Source organism: Aotus nancymaae, unplaced genomic scaffold (assembly GCF_030222135.1).
Source record: "Aotus nancymaae isolate 86718 unplaced genomic scaffold, 86718_ANA_hifiasm-v0.15.2.pri h1tg000049l, whole genome shotgun sequence".
Taxonomy (NCBI): Eukaryota; Metazoa; Chordata; class Mammalia; order Primates; family Aotidae; genus Aotus; species Aotus nancymaae.
Genome location: NW_026988463.1, coordinates 2,612,312 through 2,637,595, shown reverse-complemented (window position 1 = coordinate 2,637,595; position 25,284 = coordinate 2,612,312). Strand labels below are relative to the sequence as shown.

At 56.2% G+C, this 25,284-nt stretch overlaps 4 protein-coding genes, 2 long non-coding RNA genes and 3 other non-coding genes across 16 annotated transcripts in view; 5 read left to right on the top strand and 4 right to left on the bottom strand.

Annotated features, from left to right (window-relative positions):
* The window catches only part of LOC135269004 (uncharacterized), a 30,612-nt gene extending 16,994 nt beyond the window's left edge, over nt 1-13,618 (top strand). Inside the window, exons 6-9 of one of the 7 annotated variants that reach the window (XR_010337328.1) lie at nt 4,785-5,671; nt 5,859-5,946; nt 6,595-9,342; nt 13,503-13,618. This is a non-coding gene — a long non-coding RNA (uncharacterized LOC135269004). Of the gene's footprint in view, nt 1-4,784; nt 5,672-5,858; nt 5,962-6,594; nt 9,473-9,512; nt 10,101-13,502 lie in introns of those variants that run through there. The other 6 variants (XR_010337327.1, XR_010337331.1, XR_010337330.1 and 3 more) reach the window with 6 other exon arrangements.
* Nucleotides 1,775-10,961, bottom strand: RPL3L (ribosomal protein L3 like). 2 transcript variants are annotated; one of them, XM_012441862.3, is made up of 10 exons: nt 10,864-10,961; nt 10,201-10,393; nt 8,856-9,024; nt 7,027-7,162; nt 4,487-4,673; nt 4,231-4,391; nt 3,915-4,016; nt 2,796-2,891; nt 2,462-2,581; nt 1,775-1,909 (listed from the first exon to the last, which is right to left on the bottom strand). In XM_012441862.3, exons 1-10 carry the CDS (start codon nt 10,864-10,866, stop codon nt 1,853-1,855), a joined length of 1,224 nt encoding a protein of 407 aa, XP_012297285.2. In that variant the 5' UTR covers nt 10,867-10,961; the 3' UTR covers nt 1,775-1,852. The 2 variants fall into 2 exon arrangements, with proteins under 2 accessions (XP_012297285.2, XP_064218419.1); XM_064362349.1 differs by lacking the exon at nt 10,864-10,961 and having other exon boundaries at nt 10,313-10,382.
* A 128-nt stretch (nt 13,619-13,746) lies between the features above and the next one.
* NDUFB10 (NADH:ubiquinone oxidoreductase subunit B10) lies at nt 13,747-16,455 on the top strand. Its single transcript, XM_012441865.3, has 4 exons — nt 13,747-13,946; nt 15,618-15,756; nt 15,974-16,113; nt 16,282-16,455. The coding sequence occupies exons 1-4, from the start codon at nt 13,799-13,801 to the stop codon at nt 16,389-16,391; spliced, it is 537 nt and encodes a 178-aa protein (XP_012297288.1). The 5' UTR covers nt 13,747-13,798; the 3' UTR covers nt 16,392-16,455.
* Nucleotides 16,456-16,524: 69 nt separating this feature from the next.
* On the bottom strand, nt 16,525-19,018 carry RPS2 (ribosomal protein S2). The gene is made up of 7 exons (XM_012441863.2): nt 18,839-19,018; nt 18,666-18,755; nt 17,701-17,808; nt 17,284-17,457; nt 17,045-17,204; nt 16,731-16,822; nt 16,525-16,644 (listed from the first exon to the last, which is right to left on the bottom strand). Exons 1-7 carry the CDS (start codon nt 19,013-19,015, stop codon nt 16,564-16,566), a joined length of 882 nt encoding a protein of 293 aa, XP_012297286.1. The 5' UTR covers nt 19,016-19,018; the 3' UTR covers nt 16,525-16,563.
* On the bottom strand, nt 16,883-17,015 carry LOC135269141 (small nucleolar RNA SNORA64/SNORA10 family). Its single transcript, XR_010337446.1, has one exon. It is a non-coding gene; the product is annotated as a small nucleolar RNA SNORA64/SNORA10 family (small nucleolar RNA).
* LOC135269140 (small nucleolar RNA SNORA64/SNORA10 family) lies at nt 17,519-17,652 on the bottom strand. Its single transcript, XR_010337445.1, has one exon. It is a non-coding gene; the product is annotated as a small nucleolar RNA SNORA64/SNORA10 family (small nucleolar RNA).
* Nucleotides 19,019-19,395: 377 nt separating the features above from the next.
* Nucleotides 19,396-19,817, top strand: LOC110567527 (uncharacterized). Its single transcript, XR_002477932.1, has 2 exons — nt 19,396-19,458; nt 19,720-19,817. It is a non-coding gene; the product is annotated as an uncharacterized LOC110567527 (long non-coding RNA).
* On the top strand, nt 19,513-19,639 carry LOC135269165 (small nucleolar RNA ACA64). The gene has a single exon (XR_010337463.1). It is a non-coding gene; the product is annotated as a small nucleolar RNA ACA64 (small nucleolar RNA).
* Nucleotides 19,818-20,875: 1,058 nt separating the features above from the next.
* On the top strand, nt 20,876-23,582 carry RNF151 (ring finger protein 151). Its single transcript, XM_021667257.2, has 4 exons — nt 20,876-21,173; nt 21,551-21,696; nt 21,998-22,094; nt 22,995-23,582. Exons 1-4 carry the CDS (start codon nt 21,171-21,173, stop codon nt 23,484-23,486), a joined length of 738 nt encoding a protein of 245 aa, XP_021522932.1. The 5' UTR covers nt 20,876-21,170; the 3' UTR covers nt 23,487-23,582.
* The last annotated feature ends 1,702 nt before the right edge of the window (nt 23,583-25,284 follow it).

Here is a 25,284-nt window from a genome sequence, read left to right as displayed (position 1 = left end):
TTCCGGCTTCCGCCTCTGGGAGGCCCCGCCCCTCCTGAGGACCTGTCCAATCCGATCTTCCCAGCAGGCCCCGCCCACCGGTAACTCCCGAGGACCTCTCTTGGCCTGCTTCCCTGAGGCTCCGCCCCCTCCCAATTGCAGGTCCCATCCCATTTTCCCAGTAGTCCCCACCCATCAATAACTCCCATGGACCACTGCTGGGCCTTTTCCTCTAGGCCCCGCCCCTCCCGGGGGCCGGTCCAATCCTATCTCCCCAGCAGGCCCCGCCTATAGTAACTCCCCGGGACCACTTCTGGGCTGCTTCCCCAGGCCCCGTCCCTGTCTCCCGGAGCGCTCTGGTGGCTGGGGGCCCACTTGGGGCCTCGCCAGGTAAGTGGTGGCGCGCAACGTAGGGCCGTGTTTTCCCCGTTCAGTCCCTGGTGCTAAGCCCCGAGCCACCGCAGGTCAGGCAGCCTTTCCTCGCCCAGCTGAAACTGCCTTTGCAAAATTATGACTGAGTCGGTGAAGGGGCTATAACCTAAGCGACTCGATCTTGCTTCTAACCTCCAAGCTGTCCTTGTTCATCCCTGGTGGTAGACTGAAATAACTTTGGGAGAAACTCAGATTATAGTTTATAGTTTAAAACAGAGACGGTAACAGCCCTTTCCCAAAGCACACCTCTTTGCCAGGGTTACTAGATTGTCTTTTTAGGACTAACAGCCACAAGATTAGAAATTATGGTTTAGGAGTCATGCAGCTGGAGGCTACGAGATTCTGACCCTAAACTGCTCCTAAGATCAGTGCTTCAGATATTTTGCTGACCCTGCACTTGATGGATCAGCCGGCCCCACCCAGACTGATAAACTGGCTCATCCGATCTTGCCACCCCCACCCAGGAACTGACTGAGGGAAAGAAGACAGCTTCGACTCCCTGTGATTTTATCCCTGACCAGTCAGCACTCCTGGCTCACTGGCTTCCCCACATCCTGCAGAGAAGACAGGTCAGTTATCTTAAAACTCTGCTCTCTGTTCAGGCCTGTGGCTTTGGGAGGCTGAGTCGGCCAGATCACGAGGTCAGGAGTTTGAGACCGGTCTGACCAACATGGCAAAACCCCGTCTCTACTGAAAATACAAAAATTAGCCCGGCATGGTGGCAGGCGCCTGTAATCCCAGCTACTCAGCAGGCTGAGGCAAGAGAATCACACAAACCCAGGAGGCAGAGGTTGCAGCGAACCGAGATTGTGCCATTACACTCCCGCCTGGGCGACAAGAGCAAGACTCCATCTCAAAAGAAAACAAAAAACTCTGCTCCCTGAATGCTCAAGGAGATCGATTTAAGTAACAATAAAACTCCAGTCTCCCGCATAGCCGGCTCTGCGTGAGTTACTCTTTATCTATTGCAATCCCCTTTTCTCTTTGTTTTTTTGAGATGGAGTTTCACTCTCATTGCCCAGGCTGGAGTACAGTGGCGCGATCTCGGCTCACTGAAACCTCCGCCTCTCGAGTTCAAGCAATTCTCCTGCCTCAGCCTCCTGAGCAGCTGGGATTACAGGCATGCGCCACAACACCCTGCTAATTTTGTATTTTAGTAGAGATGGGGTTTCTCCATATTGGTCAGTTTGGTCTCAAATTCCGAAGCTCAGGTGATCCACCTGCTTCGGCCTCAAAGTGCTGGGATTAGAGGCGTGAGCCAACCCGGCCAGCAATTCCCCTGTCTTAATGAATCAGCTTTGTCTAGGTGGTGGGCAAGGTGAACCCCTTCGGGCGGTTACAAATCGCTCCGAGACACTGCAGGAAGAGTCGCCTCCGGCCTTTATTCGACATCAGGGCAAACAGTGGGTGCGCTGCACTTTAGGGCTCATCCACCCTACGCCTATAAGTCTCCCGAGGTCTCTGGCTTTTCCTTCTCCAGGTGCTTCTTTTGGGGGCCCTGGTTGTGGGGGTGGTGCAAGAGGAGGCTTAGTCACAGGAGTCTGGCCAGAAACACCACCCTCAGCCAGGCTCCGGGTCACCCATTCCAAGGCTGGTTCCTACCCCTTCTCTTCTAGAGAATCAGTGTCCAGGGGTAGACCCTTAAGAGCCTCTCCTGCAGGCTGGGCACGATGGCTTATGCCTGTAATCCTAGCACTTTGGGAGGCCAGGACGGGCAGATCATGAGGTCCGGAGATCGAGACCATCCTGGCTAACACAGCGAAACCCCCTCTCTACTAAAAATACAAAAAAATTAGCTGGGTGTAGTGGCACACGCCTGTAGTCCCAGCTGCTCAGGAGGCTGAGGCAGGAGAATCGCTTGAACCCAGGAGGTGGAGGTTGCAGTAAGCCAAGATCGCACCAGTGCCCTCCGTCTCAAAAGAAAGAAAAAAAGAGTTTCTCCTGCAGATGACCGAAGGGGAGTCCCTGCCAGCTCCAGCTTCCCTACTCGGGCAGGCTGGATGTGGAATGGGAGCCCAAGAGAAGAACAAGGATGGGGGACACAGCTCACCATGAAGGCCCTCTTCTCTTGGGCTGTCTGGAAGCGGCCATGGCCGAACTTGGAGGTGGTATCGATGAACTTGAGCTCAATATTCTCCAGGGCCTGGCGGCTGTGGTGCACCAGGAGGGACTGGGGAATCGTGGTCAAGTAGACATCAAGGGTGGGGATGTTGATCACCCTGCTGTGACCCCCAGGCTACACCAGGAAGGTCTTGCACACCTAGTTCCTGCCAGACCCCTCCCTTTCTGTTCCCCCCACTGCATCTGCCTTGTAGCAGGCTGCAGGGCAGGACAGGCTGGCATCCCTCGGGTACCCACTCCCCGGCCCACCCGGCCCTTCCAACCTTTCTCAGTGTAATAACCCGCTTCTTGGTACCAGCAATGCAACCCTTCAGCATGACGAAGTCATTGTTCACTTCCCCATAGTGGGGGAAGCCACCCTGCAGAGGAGACAGGTCAGGGGCCAGGCCCAGACAGGGCTTCTGAGTTAGCAGGTGGCTGGGGGCCCTAGGAGAATCCCCATAGCGGGCTGTGATTGGAAGGAGCCCCATGCCCAGCCCCCAGGTATAGGGGTGACTATAACGCCACCCCTATGAGGAAAGCATCTGAGTCACAAGCTAAGTCCTTTTCTTTTTTTTTTTTTTTTTGAGACGGAGTCTCACCCTGTCACCCAGGCTGAAGTGCAGTGGCGCGATCTCGGCTCACTGCAACCTCCGCCTCCCGGGTTCAAATGATTCTCCTGCCTCAGCTTCTTGAGTAGCTGGGATTACAGGCGTGTGCCACCACACCCAGCTAATTTTTGTATTTTCAGTACAGATGGGGTTTCACCATATTGGCCAGGCTGGTCTCAAACTCCTGATCTTGTGATCTGCCCACCTCAGCCTTCTAAAGTACTGGGATTACAGGGTGAGCCACCGCGCCCGGTTGCTGAGAACTTTTCATGCGTTATCTTACTCAACAGTCTGCGTTTTTGTTGGGGGAGACTGAGGATCAGAGTAGAGTTGCTTGCTCCAAGCTCCATAGCTGCTAAGTCCTGGAGATGCGGTTTGAGCCCATGAGGCCTGACTCCCAGGCCACAGTAGGAGCTGCCACACTCCACACCCACATGACAGCAGCTGGAGTGGAAGCTGCCTCCAGAGGAGGCTTGGAGGATGTGGGATGCAGCAGGGATTTCTTGCTTGTGACTACATCCATATGTTTTGGACAGCAGAGGCAAGGGTCCCATATGACTGCCCAGATGTCAAAGCCTTGTGTCCCAGCGTGTCTGGGGGGCAGCGTCCAGCTGGGGGCACAAACCTTGAGCCCTTGGGGTGGACGCACCCAGCTGGGGCATACCCAAGGCCCCCTGGGCCAGCCTGACCCCACTCCAGCCCTCACCAGCGGTGTGATGGGCCTGGCAGACGCGCCCTCCCAGCCTCACCAGCGGTGTGATGGGCCTGGCAGACGCGCCCTCCCAGCCTCACCAGCGGTGTGATGGACTTGGCAGTCACGTCGTAGTTAGTGGATGCATTGTTCTTCACCAGCTTCCCATCCTCCATGTGTATCCCCCGGCCAATGCGGTAGATCTGCCAGAAAAAGGGGGCACATGCCAGGGGCAGGAGGTGGTCTCTGGGGCCAGCAGCCCATATACGCCCATCAGCACACGTGCTCAGACTCAGCGCTGGTGAGGGCATCTCATGACCCTGGCAGTGTCTGGGTCATGCACTCCACCTGCCGAGGCCAGTACTAAGGGCAGGGGTCCAACCACACAGTGTCCCCCTCCCCCGGCTGTGGACGCACCTTCTTGTTGAGTTCCGTGCGGTGGTGATAGCCCTTCTGCCCGGCACGGGCGATGGAGCAGCCCACGCGGGCCGGGTGCCAGGCACCGATGCAGGCCACCTTGCGCAGGCCCTTATGCGTCTTCCTCGGTAGTTTCTTGGTATGCCAGCGGCTTGTGACCCCTGCAAGTGGGTGGGGCTGGTGGCTGAGAGGCCAGGCTGGTCCCCACTGCCTCCAGGCAGCCTGCCCTGGAGCTGCCATCCCCACTGAGCCCTACCTTTGACGCCTCGGCCCTTGGTGACAGCAATGACATCAATGACCTCACTCTGGCTGAACACACTGTGCACTGGCACCTGCTTCTCCAGCCGGGCCTGGGCCCAGGCCACCTTCTCAGCCACCGTGCCGCCGTTCAGCTGGATCTCCATGATGTGGGCCTTCTTCTGCCGGAAGGGCAGCAGTTTCATCTGCAGGACATGACTGGAGGTCACGCCATGGCCCACAGGATCACACCCCCACCAAACATGGCATGGCCAGCCGTGGCCCCTGCCGTCTTTCACACGTGCATTCTTTCACAGGTGTTCCCGAGATGAGACTGCAGTGCCAGGCACTGCTGATGCAGGGTGGAATGAGGCAGACAGTCCCACACCTCAGGAGCCACCATCTCGCTGGAGAACAGAAGGAAGCCAAGTAACTTTTTTTTTTTTTTTGAGATGAAGTCTCGCTCTGTTACCCAGACTGGAGTGCAGTGGCACGATCTCAGCTCACTGCAACCTCCACCTCCCAGGTTCAAGTAATTCTCCCGCCTTAGCCTCCTGAGTAGCTGGGATTACAGGCGCCCACCACCACGCCCAGCTAATTCTTTGTTTTGCATTTTTAGTAGAGACGGGGTTTCGCCTTCTTGGCCAGGCTGGTCTTGAGCTCCTGACCTCGTGATCCATCTGCCTTGGGCTCCCAAAGTGCTGGGATTATAGACGTGAGCCACCACGCCTGGCCTAAGCCAGGTAACTCTTGGTGAGGACAGAGTGCTCTGACAGGCTATGAGGGCTGGTGTTTCAGATACAGTGGTAGGGGCAGGAAGGGCCTCTCTGAGGAGGTGAGGCTGCTAACAAGAAGGAACCACTAGGCAAAGATTGGAGTGGCTCTGGACAGCGGGCGACACGTGCAAAGCCCTGCTGGCAGGGGAGGTCTTGGGAAGTTGCTGGGACAGAGCGACCACTGTGGCCAGACGGTGGGGGAGCAAGGAGCGTGGGCAGCAGTCAGGCAGGACTGGGATCGGGGAGCTCAGACTTTCTTCCAAGTGCAGACTGTGATGTAATCTGATTTTTTTCTTCTTTTTTGACTCGGAGTCTCACTCTGTCACCCAGGCTGGAGTACGGTGGGGCGATCTTGGCTCACTGCAACCTCCGCCTCTCAGATTCAAGCAATTCTCCTGCCTCAGCCTCCTGAGTAGCTGGGATTACAGGTGCATGCCACCACATCAGGCTAATTTTTGTATTTTTAGTAGAAACGGGGTTTCCCCATGTTGGTCAGGCTGGTCTCAAACTCCTGACTTTGTGATCCACCCACCTTGGCCTCCCAAAGTGTTGGGATTACAGGTGTGAGCCACTGTGCATGGCCCTGATTTTTTTTTTTTTTTTTTTTTTTGTGAGGTCTCTGGCTGGTGCTGTGTGAAGCACAGGCTGTGCAATGTAGCGGTGGAGACAGAGATGCCAGCACACACCACATAGTGACCCATAGGTATGCATGGAGCAGGTATGCATGGGGCAGGTGTGTACGGGGCAGGGGTGTACAGGACAGAGGTGTACAGGGCAGGTGTATATGGGCTGGTGTGTATGGGGCTGGTGTGTATGGGGCAGGGGTGTACAGGTTAGGTGTGTACAGGGCAGGTGTGTATGGGGCAGGGGTATACAGGACAGAGGTGTACAGGGCAGGTGTATATGGGGCTGGTGTGTACAGGGCAGGTGTATATGGGGCTGGTGTGTATGGGCTGGTGTATATGGGGCTGGTGTGTACAGGGCAGGTGTATATGGGGCTAGTGTGTATGGGGCTGGTGTGTATGGGGCAGGTGTGTACAGGGCAGGTGTATATGGGGCTGGTGTGTATGGGGTTGGTGTGTATGGGTTTGGTGTGTATGGGGCTGGTGTGCATGGGGCAGGTATGTATGGAGCATATGTATGGAGCCGGTGTTTATAGAGCACCTCCTGCATACCAGGCTCTTGGTGGCAGCTGTGGCCCCACCTAGGGCCTCTGTCCCTCTGGAGTCTGTCCAGGGAGATGGACACGCCACGGTGACTGGTCCAGGCATGGCCTGTGAAAGTGTGAGTTCCTAGGGGGAGTGTGGGTTCAGGGGGCTGCGGGAGGCTCAGGTTGGGGGCACTGTTCTAGGGCCTGGGGAAGCTTTTCCTGAGGACAAGGATGCTAAAGAGTATTCCAGAATAAGCTGGAGGACGCCGCCTGCCTGTCAGCCTACAGCAAGCCAGACCCAGGTACAAACCCCAATTCCCACGCACACTTACGCCGGAACCCGAAGAGAGGTGACCAGCCCTCCACACTTGGCTGGGGACCCAGCCCTTCAGCACGTGCCAGGGCCTTAGATGACTAGCTGGTGTGGGTGACGCCCCTGGTACCCCAAAAGGCACTGATGCCTTTCAGCACCCATCCCTGGGGTCGCGTGTGGCCAGCAAGGCCAGTCAGCCACTCCTCTGGGCCTGTGCCAGGGCTCCGCTATTTTTAGGCTGACATTTGCCAGAGCCGTGGAAGCTGAGGTGAGGGGCGCAGGCCTAGGGACTGGCCGACGGCAGAGGGCTGGGGGCTGACCTGCGTGTGCACGATGACCCGAATGACCTTACAGTACTTCTTCATGGCGGCGAAGTCTTTCTGCAGCTGCTTTTTGCCGTCTGTGTCCCGCCACCTCTTGCAGGCCTTGGTGAAGGCTTTCTTCTTGCTCCTGTGCCTGAGCCACACACAGGAGGGTGCTCAGAGGCCCCCCAACTGGGGCAGCTCCCCAGGCCCATACTGCCCCCATCCCATTCCCATCCCCAGCCCACCAAGCAGGGGTCCTACCACTGGGTCTGCCCCCCATCCCGCAGGCCTCGGAGCTGGTTCCAGCCACCATCTTTGAACATAGATGGTCCCTCCCTGTCTAGGACCCGGTTTCCTCCTCTGTAATGTGAGCACCCCCACTGTCTCCCTGGGCCTGAGGGCGAGGGGCAGAAGTGCAGAAGCTCAGAGAAGGGGCTGGCCAGCCCTGCAGTCCAGGCACCCAGAGGCCACCCCCACCTGCCACGTGGCTCGGACGGCTGGTCCCACTTCTCAAGGCTATGCTGGGTGCTGTGGCTAGGCACCACGCCTCGGGCTTGGAAGCCATCCGTTCATTTTTGTTTTTGGAGACAGGGTCTCACTTTGTCTCCCAGGCTGGAGTGCAGTGGCACAAACACGGCCCACTGCAGCGTGGACCTCCCAGGCTCAAGCAATCTGCCCACCTCAGCCCTCCGTTTAGCTGAGACCACTGGTGTGTGCCACCATGCTCAACTAATGTTTTGTATTTTTTGGTAGAGATGGGTTTTGTCGTGTTGCCCAGGCTGGTCTTGAAGCCCTAAGCTCAAGCGGTCTGCCTGCCTCAGCCTCCTAAAGTGCTGGGATTACAGGTGTGAGCCACTGCACCTGGCCGAAACCAAGGTTTCTTTCAGGACTTACTGCCAAGGACGATTTGAAGCCCGAGAATACCTTTCTTCCTATGTATAAGAACTTCTCAGCTGGCTATTTCACTTTTCACTGTGGCTGCTAGGAAACTCAGAGCCAATGCTAACATTCCATCAAAATTAGCCTCTTTTTTGTTGTTTTGGTTTTGGTTTTGAGATGGAGTCTCACTCTGTCACCCAGGCTGGACTGCAGCGGCACGATCTCGGCTCACTGCAACCTCCCCCTCCCGAGTTCAAGCGATCCTTCTGCCTCAGCCTTCTGACTAGCTAGGACTACGAGCACGCACCACGATGCCCGGCTAATTTTTATATTTTTAGTGGAGATGGGGTTTCGCCATGTTGGCCAGGCTGGTCTCAAACTCCTGACCTCACATGATCTGCCCACCTCGGCCTCCCAAAGTGCTGGGATTACAGGCGTGAGCCACCATGCCCAGGCATAATATTTGTACTTTTAGTGGAGATGGGATTTCACCATATTGCCCAGGATGGTCTCCAACTCCTGACTGCAGGTGATCCACCCACCTCGGCCTCCCAAAGTGCTGGGATTATAGGCGTGAGCCACCGCGCCCTGTCTCACTCTGTTGCCCTGACTATAGCTGTGCAATCTTGGCTCACTGCAACCTCTGCCTCCCAGGCTCAAGTGAGTCTCCTGCCTTGGCCTGCCAAGTAGCTGGGATTACAGGTGCGTACCACTACCACCCGGCTAATTTTTTTTTTTTTTTAGTAGAGATGAGCTTTCACCATGTTGGCCAGGCTGGTTTCGAACTCCTGACCCCAACTGATCCTCCTGCCTCAGCCTCCCAAAGTGCTGGGATTACAGGCGCACACTTTGAGTCTTCTCTTCCTACTCTTCCACGCCTATCATTCCAGCAAGAGCTAGAGCCTCAGGCACCAACCTCTGTGGTCCCAGCAGCCCTTGGGCGGCCCACCCAGGGCGGTGCTCACCAGTCCTTGTAGAATCGGCGCCGGCACTCATCACTAAGGTGTTCTGCAAAGATGGTCTTGAAGCTCCGGAGGCCTCGAGGGGTGGCCACGTAGCCCACCACGCCCACCACCACCAGGGGTGGCGTCTCCACAATTGTCACCGCCTCCACCTCCTCCCGTTTGGAAATTTCTGAATGAGACGCAGGGATGGGGCATGAAAGGGGAGCTCCTAAAGCCCATGGGGGAGGGAGTGAAAAGCTGGGCTCACAGGGGCAGGCCAGGAGAGCATGGGGCCAGCCAGGGCAGCATTTCCCCAGAGGGTGGGGCTGAGCCCAAATGAGCGTTTGTTAGCTAAATAATTACAATGGTTTTTTTTTTTCTTTTTTTGAGACAGCGTCTTGGATGCAATTATAGCTTACTGCAGCCTCGACTTCCCAAGCTCAAGCCATCGTCCCACCCCTCAGCCTCCCAAGTAGCTGGGACTACAGGCACTCACCACCACGCCCAGGTAATTTTTGTATGTTTTGTAGAGGCAGGGTTTCACCATGCTGCCCAGGTTGGTCTGGAACTCCTGGCCTCAGGTGATCCACCCACCTTGGCCTCCCAAAGTGCTGTGATTACAGGCGTGAGCCACCGTGCCCGGCCTGCATTATTTCTTACAAGTACTTGTAAATCTAGATTAAAACAACCAAAACCGGCTGGGCACGGTGGCTCACACCTGTAATCACAGCACTTTGGGAGGCCAAGGTGGGTGGATCATCTGAGGTCGGGAGTTCGAGACCAGCCTGACCAACATGGAGAAACCCTGTCTCTGCTAAAAATACAAAATCAGCCCGGCATGGTGGTGCATGCGTGTAGTGCCAGCTACTCGGGAGGCTGAGGCAGGAGAATTGCCTGAACCCAGGAGGCGGAGGTTGCGGTGAGCCGAGATCGTGCCATTGCACTCCAGCCTGGGTAACAAGAGCGAAACTCTGTCTCAAAAATAAATAATAAAGTGAAAACCAAACTATATACATAGGTGTACATCTGAAATCATGGTACATGAAATAGACCAACAGTGGCCAAAAAGTGCAGCCGTCCTGGCAGGTGGTTTGAACCGAGGGCTTGGGACGCCGAGCTGGCGTTTGAATCCCATACCTGCGCTCACTGCCTGTGTGCCTGGGCCAGTTTCCTCACTGCTTTGTGCCTTGATGTCCGCATATGCGGGCTGGGGCCGTGACAGAACCCCCCGGAAGCCCTGCGTGTGCCCAGCGCTCACCACCGTTCCCGGGGGCGGGGCCTCGTGCTGGGACTGCGGCCCTGCTGGTTCTGAGCATCTGGAAGGTTCGGCCCTCCCCGTCCCCCGAGGGGCCCCACGGTGACTCACTGAGCCCCGGCCGGTGCACCTCACGCAGGGTGTGGGTCATGCCCGCCTTGTAGCCCAGGAAGGCCGTGAGGTGCACGGGCTGGCTGGGGTCATCCCGCGGCCATGTCTTCACCTTGCCCCGGTGCCGGCGGCTCCTCTTGTGAGGCAGGAAGCCCAGGTGTCCGTGCCGAGGGGCGGAAAACTTCCGGTGGGACTAGGGGGCAGAAAGGAGGTCAGAGCCCGGGTGTCCGTGGCGGTGGAGCTGGATGATCCCAGAACCCACACCTGGGACAGTGGACTAGAGGCCCCAGAATGAGGCCGGTGCTCCGTGCCTCCCCCGTCCGTCTATAGGAGGAAGGAGGAAGGTTTGCCAAGGGGCAGCGTCTTATGGATGGGGCCGCCGTAGCCACAGGCTTCCTGCCTCTGTGGGCTCAGGCTGGGGTCCAGGAGGGTCGTGCCCACATTGCAGCCAAGAGCTCCTGGGGCAGGTGGCCGCTGCTGCCTGTTCATTTCCAGGGCCAGCAGCCCAGCCCTCGCCCCCTTGCTGCCCCCTCCAGCCTCCTGTCCCCTCACAGGCCAGAAGGCTGTCCCTCTGAGGGAGCGTCCAGAAGCCCAGCTGTCCCCTCCCCCCGAGTTCCAGCTCCAACCCCAGCCCACCCGCCATGTCACCCTGGTCCCACCAACCATGGTGGCAGATCCCTGAAGGTCAGGAAGGGGCCTCCCTGCTCGCCGCCAGAGGTCGAGTGGCACAGCCAGGACTCACAGCTGCCAGCTCTCAGATTAGCCCCTGGCACAGTCAGCAGGGTCTCTGGTGCCAGGAGCAGGCTGGGGCGGGGCAGTGTTGGGGGCATCAGATGGGCAGCCTGGGAGGGTCACCCAGAGCCAGGGCTGATACTCCTTTCCTCAGTGGCCCTGGGACTAGGTCATGACCCTCCCAGGAAAGGACTGGCTGGGCAAGGTGGAGGCCACGGTAGCCTGGTGGGGACCTTCTCCTGGGCAGCAGCCAAGAGGAGGGGCCCGGGGCAGTTTCCTGACATGGAGGCAGAGGGGATTCCCATCCTGTGGGCTGGGAGACAGCTGGGTAAACAGCCGGGGAGCAGGGCTAATGATGGGAGACAGGAGGGAGAGGGCCGGCTGCACCTTGAGGATCACCAGCGCTGCGCTTCAAGACTGAGATCCCTGCCTGGGCGAAGTGGCTCACGCCTCTAATCCCAGCATTTTGGGAGGCTGAAGCAGGAGGATTACTTGAAACCAGGAGGTCAAGGCTGAAGTGACCCGTGATTGTAGCATTGCACTCCAGTCTGGGTGACGAAGTCTCGCCCTGTTGCCCAGGCTGGAGTGCAGTGGCCCGATCTCAGCTCACTGCAACCTCCACTTCCCGGGTTCTAGTGATTCTCCTGCCTCAGCCTCCTGAGTAGCTGGGATTACAGGCACCTGCCACCATGCCTGGCTAATTTTGTATTTTTAATAGAGGCAGGTTTTCACCATGTTGGTCAGGCTGGTCTCGAACTCCTGACCTCGTGATCTGCCCACCTTGCCTTCCCAAAGATTACAGAGGATTACAGGAGTGAGCCACCGAGCCCAGCCTTATTTATTTATTTTTAAGAGACAAGGTCTCATTCCATTGCTCAGGCTGAAGCGCAGTGGTGTGATCATAGCTCACTGCAGCCTCAACCTTCTGGGCTTAAAGTGCAGGACCTAATTTTTAAATGTACTGTGTTGTAGAGGTGGGCTTCTCACTATGTTGCCTTGGCTGGTCTGAAACTCCTGGCCTCGAGTGATTTTCCTGCCTCAGCCTCCCAAAGTGCTGAGATTACAGGCATAAGCCACAGCATCTGGCCAAATTTAAATTTTGAACTTTAGTTTTGAATGAAAAGGAAGTTGAAATCTCTTATTATTTTTTCTTTTTCTTTTCTTTTTTTTTTTTTTTTTAGGCAGGGTTTCTCTCTGCTGCCCATGTTGAAATGTATTGGTGCAGTCATAGCGCTCACTGCAGCCTCAACCTCCTGGGCTCAAGCAAACCTGCCTCAGCCTCTCAAGTAGCTGGGACCAAGTGCACTTACCACCATGCACTACTAATTTTTATATTGTTTGTAGAGACAGGGTCTCACTATGTTGCCCAGGCTGGTCTCCAAGTCCTGAGCTTAAGCCACCCACCTGCCTTGGCCTCCCAGAGTGCTGGGATTACAGGTGTGAGTCACTGTGCCCCTTGAAATCACTTTCAATTCAAAGATTCTATGGTTGTAAAGTTCTGTAGCAGTGGAATTCTAGAGATTTTCAGGCCTATGATGTCTCTAAGATCTGTGGAGCTTTCATCAATAGATACTAAGATTCTAGGCTACTAAAATGTCAAGATTCTTTAGGTCTCATGGTTCGTATTTCTTTCCACGAGTTTGGCTGGGCCTGGTGGCTCACGCCTGTTAATTCCAGCAGTTTGGGAGGCCGAGGCAGCCAGATCATCTGAGGTCAGGTGAGACCAGTGACATGGAAACCCCATCTCTACTAAAAATACAAAAAAATTAGCCGGGCATGGTGGTGGGTGCCTGTAGTCCCATCTACTTGGGAGGTTGAGGCAGGAGAATCACTTGAACCCAGGAGGCAGAAGTTGCAGCCAACGGAGATCGTACCACTGCACTCCAGCCTGGCAGACAGAGTGAGACTCTGTCTCAAAAAAAAAAAAAGTTCATAATGTGAAGATCTGATGTTTCTGTGACTTTAGATCCTGTTTGTCTGTAGGGTTGATGGCTCTGTGTCACTGGCCTCAGCCTCAGGGCAGGACATGACCAGTGTCCTCCTGGATACCAGCCAGGGGCCATGCCCGGTGTAATTACAGATGGCGCGAGCAGGAGTCTGCTCAGCAGAGCTGCCTAGAAGCACCAAAGTGCCCAGGGCCAGGATGGAACCATCGAAGCCTGCCAGAGGGCCCTATGCCCAAAGTAGGAGTCCCTTCTCTCTGTAAGAGAGAAGGCTAATTTTGTATTGCCTAGGGGCAAGCCCTGCCTCCTGCCCTGCCCCAGGCAGGCCCCCAAGTTCACTGGCACCAGCCAGTCCATGAGGGGCCCTGGTAGAGAGGGGGGCCCAGAGAAGTCTGTAAGGGCTAGGCAATCCAGGAAGGCTTCCTGGAGGAGTAGGGCATTTGGAATTGCATGTTATTTGTTCACTTTGTCATGTGTGCTCTAACGGCCTCTGTTCACTATCAGAGCCGGGCTGTTTATCTTCGCTGCTGCACTCAGCACAATACCCGGCACGCAATGGGAACCTAATGACTCCCTCCTAGTCCTTATGTCTGTTGCCTGTTCTCTGTTTCTTTAACGGTAAGCAAGGATCTGTCTGGTTCGCGGCTGCCCGCAGGCGCCCAGATCAGCGCCCAGCACTGCGCAGGCGCTGGGCACAGATAGAGAACGGAGGCTCCACGAGAGGGCGCCCTGCGGAGAGACGGGTCCCGCCCGCGTTGGGCAGAGCCGGGGAACTACAAGTCCCATGGTGCCTCGTGGCCGCCAGCGCCCAGGCGCAGCCGCTCTCGACGTCCTCTGTAGCGGGCGACCTAGGCCGCGGTACCCACACCGAGCAGGAGGCCTGGGCGGCGTGTCCGGGAGCGGAGTCCGCGCCTGCCACCGCCATGCCTGACACCTGGGACAAGGATGTGTACCCCGAGCCCCCGACCCGCACCCCGGCGCTGTCGTCGCAGACTTGGCTACCCAACCCCGTCGTCTACCTGACGAAGGCCTTCGACCTCATCGTGGACCGACCCGTGACCCTCGTGAGAGGTACGAGGACCCAGCCCGGGGCTCCCTCGTCGGCCTCCGGAGACCCCTGGACCTGCACCCTGCCTGGATCCCCCAATGACCCCGGGGTCCTGTCGCTCTGGGAACACCCCCCACCCCCGCAGACCCCCGAGCTCCGTCGCCTCCTTTGGCCTCCCACTGCACCCTGGACCTCACCTCCCGGGACCTCTTCATCTCCCCTACACCCCGGGACGCCCCGCTTCTTCTCAGGACTCTTCCCTCCATGCCGCACCCAGCGCCCACTGCCCCAGGACCCCGCACTGCTCTCGGGCCCCCGCCGCCCGGGGAACCTCTCCACTGCACGGTTGGCCTCAGGCCCCTCTCAGATGTTAAGAGGGGGTCTGCACCGGGAAGCATCTAAATCCTGGGGGTGGTTAGACCCGTCTCACTGCCAGATGACCAGGTGTCTGGGTGATGGCCTAGATGCCCAAATTCACTATCTCTGTAACCAACCAGGAGAATGTCCAGTTCAGTTTTTTTGTTTTTGTTTTTTTGATATGAAGTCTTGCTCTGTTGCCCAGGCTGGAGTGCAGTGGCGCCATCTCAGCTCACTGCAACCTCTGCTTCCCCCCGCCCCCTGTTAAAGCGATTTTCCTGCCTCAGTCTCCCCGGTAGCTAGGATTACAGGCGCTCACCACCACACCCGGCTAATTTTTGTATTTTTAGTAGACACGAGGTTTCACCATGTTGGCCAGGCTGTTCTCAAACTCCTGACCTCAGGTGATCCTCCCGCCTCTGCCTCCTTAAGTGCTGGGATTACAGGCATGAGCCACCATGCCCAGCCTAAAGTTTATTTCTGAGTACAGTTTGTCTTTTTTTTTTTTTTTTTTTTGGAAACAGTGTCTCGCTCTTTCACCCAGGCAGGAGTGCAGTGGTGCAATCTCTGCTCACTGCAACCTCTGCCTCCCGGGTTCAAGCGATCCTCCTGCCTCAGCCTCCCCAGTAGCTAGGATTACAGGCACCCACCAACATGCTAAGCTAAATTTTGTATTTTTAGTAGACACGAGGTTTCACCGTGTTGGCCAGGCTGGTCTCAAACTCCTGACCTCAGGCGATCCTTCCACCTCGGCCTCCGTTAAGTGCTGGGATTCCAGGCATGAGCCACCATGCTCAGCCTGGTTCAGTTCTCTTTGAACACTAGGGTGTGTAGCATACTCCGGGGGTTCTTTCCTAAGAGGATGAAGTCTGCCAATCAAATCCCCAAGGATCTGGAAACCGTGCAGCAGTGGGACTCAGCTCCCTCTTCTGTGGCAGTCCTAGAACACTTCTGTCCTATGTGTCTGGATGTTTGAGCTCTCTGTCTAGCTTGTTCATTTCCCAGTGGGGAAGCTGAGGCGGTAAGGAGGTCAAGTTCTGCTTGTTGGAGGCTCCCTGTGCAGCTGGGGGAGTTGCACTGGCAGAGCTGCGTCCCAGTAAGTCCCGTCTGTGAGAATGAGCCGCTGGCGGGGTCATGGGGGAGAGTAAGGTAATGCTCTCCATCAGCTGTAGCCTAGGCCTTCACAGGATTGCCTGGCTGGCCACACTTCTTAGAGACTGATTGCCTGTTCTCTAAATGCCGGAACATTCAGGAAGTTCTTCAGTGGGCTTATGAGAAATGACAAAGCTAAAAGCCTGTCCAACCCAATGGGGCTGTCTGTGGATTTTTCTTTGCAGAATTTATAGAGCGGCAGCACGCTAAGAACAGGTATTACTACTACCACCGGCAGTACCGCCGCGTGCCGGACATCACGGAGTGCAAGGAGAATGATGTCTTGTGCATATTTGAAGCCGAGATGCAGTGGAGGAGAGACTAGTACGTGAGCCGCGCTGGGAGTGTGACCTGCACCATGTGTGCTGCCGGGCCAGGGGTCCCTGGGATGCCACGGGGTGGCCTCAGCCACCCAGAATATGTCCAGATCTCAGGGGTGAAGTGGGAGGAGTCAGACCCCAAGATCTTGCTTTCAACTTTTCTTCCTGGGTACAGAGAAAGGATTCTTTGCGAATAGCCTCTCTCTCTCTTTCTTCCCCAGCAAAGTTGATCAAAAAATTGTCAACATTATCCAGGAACGGCTCAAGGCCTGTCAGCAGAGGGAGGGAGAAAACTACAAGCAGAACTGTACCAAGGAAGTGGAGCTGTTCACCCAGGTGGCCAGGGCCTACCAGGATCGCTGTGAGTGAACCCCATCCTTCTGTGGTCAGTGTCACTGCCTGAGGCCTCCTGAGGCCTGGGGGCCAGCACCACTGCAAATCCAGCCCTCTCCCTTCTGCCCACTTGAATTTGCTCCATTTGCATATAGCACAGGCCTGGGTTCCCAGCTTGTTTCCATTGCTTTCCCAGATCAGGACCTGGGGGCCCACTATTCTGCCAGGAAATGTCTGGCCAAACAGAAGCAGAGGATGCTGGAAGAGAGAAAAGCTGCAAAAGCAGCCGCTGCTGCCACCTCCTGAGGCAGACCCGCTGTGCAGCTCTGTATGATGGCGCTACTGCTAAAATAAAGCCCTTCAATCTGTTTCTACTGTGATCTCTTGGCCCCACCTCCCGGATTAAAACCACCACTAAACATGCAGGACACAGGAAAAATGCAATGTTAATTCACTTTATTTTTCTCGTATAAAAATCCTATGTTGCTGCCACAGCTGGAGCTTGGGTCCTCTGCACGGAGACTCTGGTGTGGGTCTTGACGAGGTGGTCAGTGAATTCCTAAAACACAAGATGGGACCTTGTTGGGGCCTGTGCTTGTCTAGGCAGTGGCCAGCCCCACCCCGCCCCACCAGGAGGCCCAGTACCTGATAGGGAGACTTGGTGAATACAGTCTCCTTCCAGAGATCAGGGGTTAGGTAGCTGTAAGTCTTAGAGATGGCATCAAAGGTGGCCTTGGCTGAACAAAAGAATCCCAGGAAGGTCAGTGATGTGCTTAAGGCAAGACCCCCAACCCAAAAACTGTTGCACTCCTAGGAACAGAGAGGCCATTCTGGGCGGGTCTGTCGTGCATTAGGAGAGCCTTTCTCTACCTCCCTGAAAACACACCAAGCACACACTGGACCCATGTGATTAAGCGGAGCTGAGAGGCTGTGGCTATGCCCATGCATTGGTCACCTACCGAAGTTGCCCAAGGTGGCAGTGCAGCCCCTAGCTGAGGTGTAGCAGTCATCGATGCCAGCCATCATGAGCAGCTTCTTGGGCACAGGTGCTGAGACGATGCCAGTGCCCCTGGGCGCAGGGATAAGGCGCACCAGCACAGAGCCACAGCGGCCTGTCACCTGGTGAGGGCAGGAGTCAGCAGACAAGGGCCTGAGGGAGCCTGCCCCATGGCAGGCCCACCACCTCCCACCAGCCTACCTTGCAAGGGACGGTGTGGGGCTTGCCGATCTTGTTCCCCCAGTAGCCTCTGCGCACGGGGACAATGGAGAGCTTGGCCAGGATGATGGCCCCACGGATGGCAGTGGCCACCTCCTTGGAACACTTAACACCCAGACCGACGTGACCATTGTAGTCCCCAATAGCAACAAACGCCTGCGAAGAGACACGTATGAGGTGGCTGGTGGCCCTACACCCATCACTGCCCAGACCCCAGGACTGTTGCGCCCCTCAAGTAAAGAGAGGCCACAGTAAGGCCCATCTGAGGTCCTGAGGAGATCTTTTCTCTCTCTCCCCATTACGAAAGTCACACGGGTGAAGCCAAGTGCAACTATGCAGAGCTGGGAGAGGCCCGGGAAGCCAAGTCCAGCCCCAGCCCTCTCCGGGACAACTGAATACCTTGAACCTGGTGCGCTGGCCAGCACGGGTCTGCTTCTGCACCGGCATAATCTTCAAAACCTCATCCTTGAGAGAGGTCCCCAGGAAAAAGTCAATGATCTCAGATTCCTGCAACAAACGAGAATTGTGGACAGCACCTCAAAAAAAAATTCAACACCATTATCCCATTCGAGAACCAAAGTCACAGCCAGGTGCAGTGGCTCACACCTGTAATCTCAGCTACTCGAGAGGCTGAGGTTGGGGTGACCCGAGATCACAACACTGCAGTCCAGCCTAGACAACAAGGCAAGACTCTACCTCAAAAAGAATAAAAACACCCAAGTCATGAACCCTAGTTTTTCCTCTCCCCTTGGTTTTGGCAGTTTTAATGGAAGCTTATATATGTAAATGCGAGGTTACTGTAATTCTACATTTCCTCAATCGTTTCTTCCTATTTGTCCTTTTCCCATTTGTTTGATGAGATGTGGCTTTCCACTCCTGTTTCCTTTTACTTTATCCAAGCCACGACCACAGTACCTTGCTGGAGTGAACGCTCACATGCCAACTGTGCTATTAGCCTTTCCCCACTGCACCCGCTACACGTGGATGACAGCTGTCCCATACACACGAACTATGCCAATTTGCTAACCCTTAATGTCCTCCCACAACCTGAATGTCACCCTCTTGGATGGCATGAACCAAACGCTGTGTTTCTGTCTCAGCTCTTCGGCAACGGGGGAAACAATCTCGCAGTGAATGTGAGAAAACGCTCTGAAACGCCTTTGGTGGCTCTTGCTTCGCTCAGGTATCCATCCAGCCCTTTCTCTCCAACCGAATCCTCTCTCCTCAGCCAGCTCACAACACAACCTCAACCTTTCAAACGAGACGCTGGGCCCTTTAATGCGGGTCAATGGCAGATGTCAACCCTCCAACACCAGCCGACTTCGGGGTCGCCTTTCCTCAGCGCCCCAGCGACCGACGAGTACCTTGATGGGCAGAGAGAAGAGATAGATCTCCTCCAAAGATTTAATCTTCATGTCTTTGACCAGGCGGCCCAACTTGGTGACAGGCATCCACTGGAAACAGAAAAGGCGCGGGTGACCAGGGCCGCTCCCCGGCGTCGCCCAAGGGCCCGACCCCGCGCGTAGCTGGTACCTACCTCCTTATCCTCCGCTTTGCCTCCGCGAGCTCCGCGGCCTCGGCCCCGGCCCCGTCCACGGCCGCGACCCCGGCCCCGGATACCACTGCCGAAACCTCCGCGGAAGCCACCGCGGTTCCCCATCCCAGGGCCCCCGGGGCCTCCGGGCCCCGCCGCTGCACCGGCGTCATCCGCCATTTGCTGGAGAAAGCGACAAGAACCAGTTAGGGAAACTTAGTCGTCTAGCAGACGCCCGCGAGACCCAGACGGGGGCTCCCGCCCAGGAGCGCAATCGCGGGAAACTAGACCCGATCCGATGTCCACGGATTCCCGCCGCCCACGCCAAAGTCTACAGCAGCGACCGACGCCACTCACGTGTTTTATCGGAGAAGAAGAGCGAGGCCTGCTGGGAGGCAGCTTTTATATCAAGCCAAGCCCCGCGCGATCTCCGCTGCCCCGCCCCAGACGGGAGCGCGACAAACTCCCATAAGACAGCCTGTGATTGGCTCCGTGGTGCCCCGCCCTCGCCGCGCTCTGCGTGCGTCTGCACGTCTGGCGCCAGCCGCGGCCCGTGAAATCTACGTCACCGGAAAAGCGGCTATAAACGCTCGCGTGCCGGATGCTCCGGTCTCGGTGCTTAGGTAAGTCCTGCTGTGTGTGCTGTTCGCATCCCTCTGGTAGGTGGGGAGATCGGCGTTGGTTGAAAATCACTCCCGGCTTTGGCCGTGGCCGCGGGTGAGATTCGGCGCCTAGATCCTCCGGGGGCCTCAGCTCACCACGCGCTGCCCAGTGTGCGGCGGTGAAACCCAGGCCCCGACAGGCGCCGCAGCCTCCGCCCGGATGCCGTCGCTCGCGAGGACTGACCCTGGCCACCGATCCTTAGCCCTGTCTTCTCTCCGCAGGACACTGGTTTTTCCCACGCCTGAGACCGACGTCGCCAGGACTGCGAGGTCGGGGAGACTGGGCTGGAAATGTCTTCCAAATAAAGTTGTTTGTCTAACTGCGTGCGGGTGTTCTTGGGGCCCCGTCCCGCCTATGAGCCTGGCAAGTGTTGGGGAGAACCCTAGCGAGATGCCTCTTCCTTTTTCCTGGCCATCCCAGCTCTGCTTGGACACAAGGATAGGATGTAGGAGGTTGGCAGTTGACACTTAAGGTCGGACACTTCTTAAGTGGCAGAGCCAGATTGGGAACAGTCATCTGACCATGCACGTCTCAGGTAAACGCTACACTCGCAGGTAAAGTGCCCTGGCCTAAGTAAGGGGTGCCAGGTGGGGCCAACAGCGCTAGCAAGGATGGGAAGCTCAGAGACTTGAGTGGCTGCTTTGTGAGACCAGGTGAGATTCTAAAGGATTGACCAACTAGGCCTAGATAAACGCAACGCTCTAAGGGTGCTAGGCTGGAGTGGATCAGACACCTGGTTTGGGAGGCTGGGCCCTTTGCTCTGGGGCAGCAGGTCACCCTAGAGTTCTTGTTGCCCTGGAGCTACCACCTGAGTATTGGATCCTAAGCGAAGACCCGCAGTGGGTCAATGCCCAAAGCCCGTAAGCCCTAGGAGCTCCAGCCACCTGGGCGGCACTATTAGAAGAAGAAGGTAGCAATCACTGTGATCCCACTGAAGCCTTGGCCTTGGGGAAATATCTCCATGAAGCTTGGTTCTGGCCCAGTGCTCCTGAGGATCAGCTGTCAGCTGCCTTCAAGCCCCGGGGCTCCATTGACCTATCCGAGGTCAGGAGCTGCCCTGCTGCCCTACTCCTTCCCTGTGACATTTTTTCTATTTTTGAGACAGAGTCTCTCTCTGTCACCCAGGCTTGAGTGCAGTGGCAGGATCTCAGCTCACTGCAACCTCTGCCTCCTGGGTTCAAGCAATTCTGCCTCAGCCTCCCAAGTAGCTAGGATTACAAGTGTCTGCTACCTTGCTCGGCTAATTTTTTTGTATTTTTAGTAGAGATGGGGTTTCATCATGTTGGCCAAGCTGGTTTCAAACTCCTGACCTCAAGTGATCCACCCACCTCAGCCTCCCAAAATGTTAGGATTACAGGGGTGAGCCACTGCACCCAGCCCTGTGACTTTTTTTTTTTTTTAAAGAGGTAGGGTCTCACTGCATTGAAGGCTGGTCTCCTGGGCTCAAGTGATCCTCCTACCTTGGCCTCCCAAACTGCTGGGATTACAGGTGTGAGCCGCTGTGCCTGGCTAACTGTGATCGTTGCTGAGCTGTGCAGGTTTTCTGGGCCCTGAACCAGTGTTGTAATTGGCTCGAGCTGGACAATGCCATTGTGATGTCAGCCCACACCCACTGTTAAATGCAGGCTCCTGAGCCCTGGGGGCCTGTGGCACTGCTGTCTAGTCACAGATCATGGTGAGCCTGGGGCCCTCTTGCCTTCAGCCCTGAGCCTGCAGAAACATGCCCAGTTGTCCAGGGATCGACCCCACTGCACTCGGAAAGGGTGGGCAGTGAGTTGCAGGCCCCATATGCTACAAGGAAACCTGGAAGGCTCTGGCTAGGTCTAACTCCAGGCTAAAGCCACCGTCTCCAGCCAGGGATTAGTAGTCCTGGGATGGGGGCCCTAACCCCCACAGCTGCCCCCTCAAAGTGGGTGCTGAGCCAGCCCCTCTGCTTGTTCTCCTGTGGCCCACCTCCCCACCCAAAGCTTTCTGGGCTCTCTTGCTGGGTATGTGGACCAGGTACTGGATTACTTTCCCAGCCAGGTCCCAACACCAGCTTGACCTTTGCAGAGTGGCGGGTATGATCTCAACCTCTTCGTCAGTCCTCCTGACTCCAGCTTCCTGTGCTCCGTCTGCCATGGGGTTCTCAAGAAGCCAGTGAAGTTGCCATGCAGCCACATCTTCTGCAAAAAGTGCATCCTTCAGTGGCTAACCAGGTGCCACCGGGTACCTACGGGGCTGGGAGGGCAGCAGTGAGACGGGGCACTGCTGTGGCCCACAGCAGAGGGGAAAGTCAGCCAGAAGACTCGGCCACCAAATCTCCCTAAACTAAAACGTGTGCCCCTCTCTCGGTGGTGTCTGCTGACCCCTGCCCCAGCCTCATAGCTGAGAGCTCCCTGTAATGTGCCATGATGCCTCCTCTAGCTGATGAAGGGACCACCTGGGTCACTGAGTGAAGGGCTGACCAGGGTTCCCTTCCCATTCCCAACACTCACCCCCACTCATGCCTCCCTCCAGACAAAAGACCTGTCCGTGCTGCAGGAAACAGGTGAAAAGGAGAAAGATCATCTACGAGAATAAACTCCGGAAAACCATTAGCCGCCTGGAAGTCAAGGTAGCTCAAAGGACCCACTCCCCCGACCCCCGACCCCCGACCCTTCTCACCCTTGAAGGGGTGGGGCAGGGCCAGGAGAGGGGGTAAGGAGAATTCCCATCTTCGGAGAGAAATAGTGCAGTCTTGGGTGATTAGACATGGCTGAGTTTGAATCGTGGCTCTACCGCTTAGTTGCTGTGTGACTTTAAGCAAGTCACCTAACCTTTCCGATCCCCTGGGGTCTCAGCTGTTAAATGCAGATTATAAAGGAGTTTTAGAGGATGAAGTGCCTGGTGTGCTGGCCACTACTCTCTAGCCCCCTAGTTTTACAGATGGGTAAACTGAGGTTAAAAAGGAAAACCTGAGATGGGCATGGGTGGCTCATGCCTGTAATCCCAGCATTTTGGGAGGCTGAGGCAGGTGGATCACGAGTTCAAGACTAGCCTGGACAACATGGTGAAACCCTGTTTCTACTCACACAATACAAAAATTAGCCAGGCATGGTGGCACACGCCTGTAATCCCAGCTACTTGGGAGTCTGAGGCAGGAGAATCGCTTGAACCTGAGAGGTTGCAGTGAGCCGAGATCATGCCATTGCACTCCAGCCTGGGCAACAAAATGAGACTCCATCTCTGTCAGGGGCAAGGGGGGAAGCCTGGCATCCATACCACTCGCCAGACCAACCCAATCGTGGACCCTCCAGTTCCCCAAGCGTCAGGCCTCAACCCCTCCCCTGGAATGTCTACCTTCTTCCCACTTCCATGCATTTGGCCCGTGTTCTCTCTCCACCACCTCACTGGAGTTAGAGAAGTGTGGGAGGCTCCTGGTACCCTGGTTCCTGGTGAGTGGAAAGCCAGGGATGGGGGGATTCCGTGAGTGTCCCGCCTGGGTTGCTTCACACTTGTTCTCCTTTACCCTCAGTGCAAGAACGCCGACGCTGGCTGCATGGTGACATGCCCCCTGGCCCATTGCAAAGGGCACCAGGATTCGTGCCCCTTCGAGCCAATGGCCTGCCCCAACGAAGGCTGCACCTTGCGGGTCCCGTGTGGGGCCCTGGCCGAGCACTGGAAGCATTGCCAGCAAAGGGCCCAGCAGCGCTGCCCCCTGGGCTGTGGGGCCACCCTGGACCCAACCAAGCGTGCTCACCACAACTGCTACCGCGAGCTGCACAACGCCTGGAGCGCGCGCCAGGAGCGCAGTCGGACCCTGCTGCTGGACGTGCTGAGGCATGTGCGCCGGCTGCAGCGGGCCACCAGCGTTGTCCACCGAGAGCTGGCAGAGCTGGGCAACTTCCTGGAGGAAGACTCTGCTCTGCTGGAGGGCACCCCACAGGAGGCGGCCGAGGCCGAGGCTGCCCCAGAAGGCAGCTTCTGGGCTGAGGTGGGGGGTGCTCAGGGCCAAGGTACCTTGTAAATAAATAAACGCAGAGCCCAGGCCTGGCCCGCCTCTGTGCCTGCGGGCCTCACAACTGTCACCTGTGCGTCCCTGTTGCCCTTTCCAGGCATGGCTCCCTTCCTCCCAGGGATACTCTGGGCTTTCTCCATGGGCTCTGTGTTCTGTCACACCACTGGGCTTGGCCAGGCCACTCCCCCTGCCTGGAGAGCTCTTCCCTTCGCCTCCATTTGCCTGCTTTCATCTTTTTTGTTGTTTTTCTTTCTTTTTGTTTTTTGTTTTTTGCCTGCCTTGCTCGGTTGGGGAAGTTCTCCTGGAATCTTTTTTTTTTTTAATTTGGAGTCTCTGTTGCCACGCTGGAGTGCAATGACACAATCTCGGCTCACTGCAACCTCCATCTCCTGGGTTCAAGCGATTCTTCTGCCTCAGCCTCCTGAGTAGCTGGAACTAGAGGCGCATGCCACCACGCCCAGCTAATTTTTCTATTTTTAGTAGAGATAGGGTTTCGCCATGTTGGCCAGGATGGTCTCAATCTCTTGACCTCATGTTCCACCCGCCTCGGCCTCCTAAAGTGCTGGGATTACAGGCTGGGATTTTAAAGTAAGGGGGCCGGGCACCGTGGCTCACCCCTGTAATCCCAGCAGTTTGGGAGGCAGAGGCAGGTGGATCACCAACCTGACCAACATGGCGAAACCCCGTCTCTACTGAAAATTTAAAACTTAGCTGGGCATGGTGGCACAAACCTGTAGTCCCAGTTACTCAGGAGGCTGAGGCAGGAGAACCACTTGAACCTGGGAGGCGGAGGTTGCAGTGAACCAAGATTGAGCCACTTCACTCCAGCCTGGGAAACAAGAGTGAGACTTCATCTCAAAAAAATAAAAATAAATAAAGGGAATACAAGAATGGCTACTCCATAGACACAACAGCCTTTTCTTGTTTTCTTTTTTGGGTCCAGGTCTTGCTCTAGCGCCCAGGCTGGAGTGTAGTGCCGTGATCATGGCTCACTGCAGCGTCAACCTCCCTGGGCTCAAGTAATCCTCCCACCTCAGCCTCCTGAGTAGCTGGGATTACAGCGCACACTACCACTGCCGGATAAGTTTTGTGTTTGTTGTGGAGATGAGGTCTCACTGTGTTATCCAGGCTGATCTCAAATTCCTGGGCTCAAGTAATCCTCCTGCCTCTGCTCCACAGTGTTGGGATTAGAGGTGTGAGCCACCACGCTGGCCTGCTTTACTTCACTCAAATGTCTCTCCTCTCAGAGCTTTTCCTTGATCATCCTCTCAGTTCTCCTTCCCAGTTACTTTTGGTTTTTCTTTCTTTCTTTTTTTTTTTTTTTTTTTTTTGAGATAGGGTCTCTGTCGCCCAGGCTGGAGTGCAGATGCCCGATCACAGCTCAGTACACCCTCTCACCTCAGCCTCTGGAGTAGCTGGAACAACAGGCGCACCACTGCCCCGCCTAAATTGTGTATGTGTGTGTAGAGACGGGGTCTTGTCACGATGCCCAGACGGGCCCAGTTACTTTCTTTTTTTTTTTTTTCCTGAGACTTTTTTCTTTTTTTTGAGACAGAGTCTTGCTCTGTCGCCCAGGCTGGAGTGCAGTGGCATTGTGATCTCAGCTTACTGCAAACTCCACCTCCCAGGGTCAAACAATTCTCCTGCCTCAGCCTCCCAAGTAGCTGGGATTACAGACTCCCGCCACCACCCCCAGCTAATTTTTGTACTTTTAGTAGAGACAGGGTTTCACCGTGTTGGCTAGACTGGTCTCGAACACCTGACCTCGTGATCTGCCTGCCTCAGCCTCCCAAAGTGCTGGGATTAC

Coding starts and splice junctions, on each gene's coding strand:
- RPL3L (XM_012441862.3), bottom strand. Junction 4,392..4,486: donor CAAGGGCCGAGGCGTCAAAG/GTAGGGCTCAGT, acceptor ACCCACTTGCAG/GGGTCACAAGCCGCTGGCAT. Junction 4,017..4,230: donor GCACGGAACTCAACAAGAAG/GTGCGTCCACAG, acceptor TTTTTCTGGCAG/ATCTACCGCATTGGCCGGGG.
- NDUFB10 (XM_012441865.3), top strand. CDS start 13,799: ATGCCTGACACCTGGGACAAGGATGTGTACCCCGAGCCCCCGACCCGC. Junction 15,757..15,973: donor ATGCAGTGGAGGAGAGACTA/GTACGTGAGCCG, acceptor TTTCTTCCCCAG/CAAAGTTGATCAAAAAATTG. Junction 16,114..16,281: donor CAGGGCCTACCAGGATCGCT/GTGAGTGAACCC, acceptor TTGCTTTCCCAG/ATCAGGACCTGGGGGCCCAC.
- RPS2 (XM_012441863.2), bottom strand. CDS start 19,015: ATGGCGGATGACGCCGGTGCAGCGGCGGGGCCCGGAGGCCCCGGGGGC. Junction 18,756..18,838: donor GCAAAGCGGAGGATAAGGAG/GTAGGTACCAGC, acceptor TTCTGTTTCCAG/TGGATGCCTGTCACCAAGTT. Junction 17,809..18,665: donor TCTTCTCTCTGCCCATCAAG/GTACTCGTCGGT, acceptor CGTTTGTTGCAG/GAATCTGAGATCATTGACTT.
- RNF151 (XM_021667257.2), top strand. Junction 21,697..21,997: donor ATCCTTCAGTGGCTAACCAG/GTGCCACCGGGT, acceptor GCCTCCCTCCAG/ACAAAAGACCTGTCCGTGCT. Junction 22,095..22,994: donor TTAGCCGCCTGGAAGTCAAG/GTAGCTCAAAGG, acceptor CTTTACCCTCAG/TGCAAGAACGCCGACGCTGG.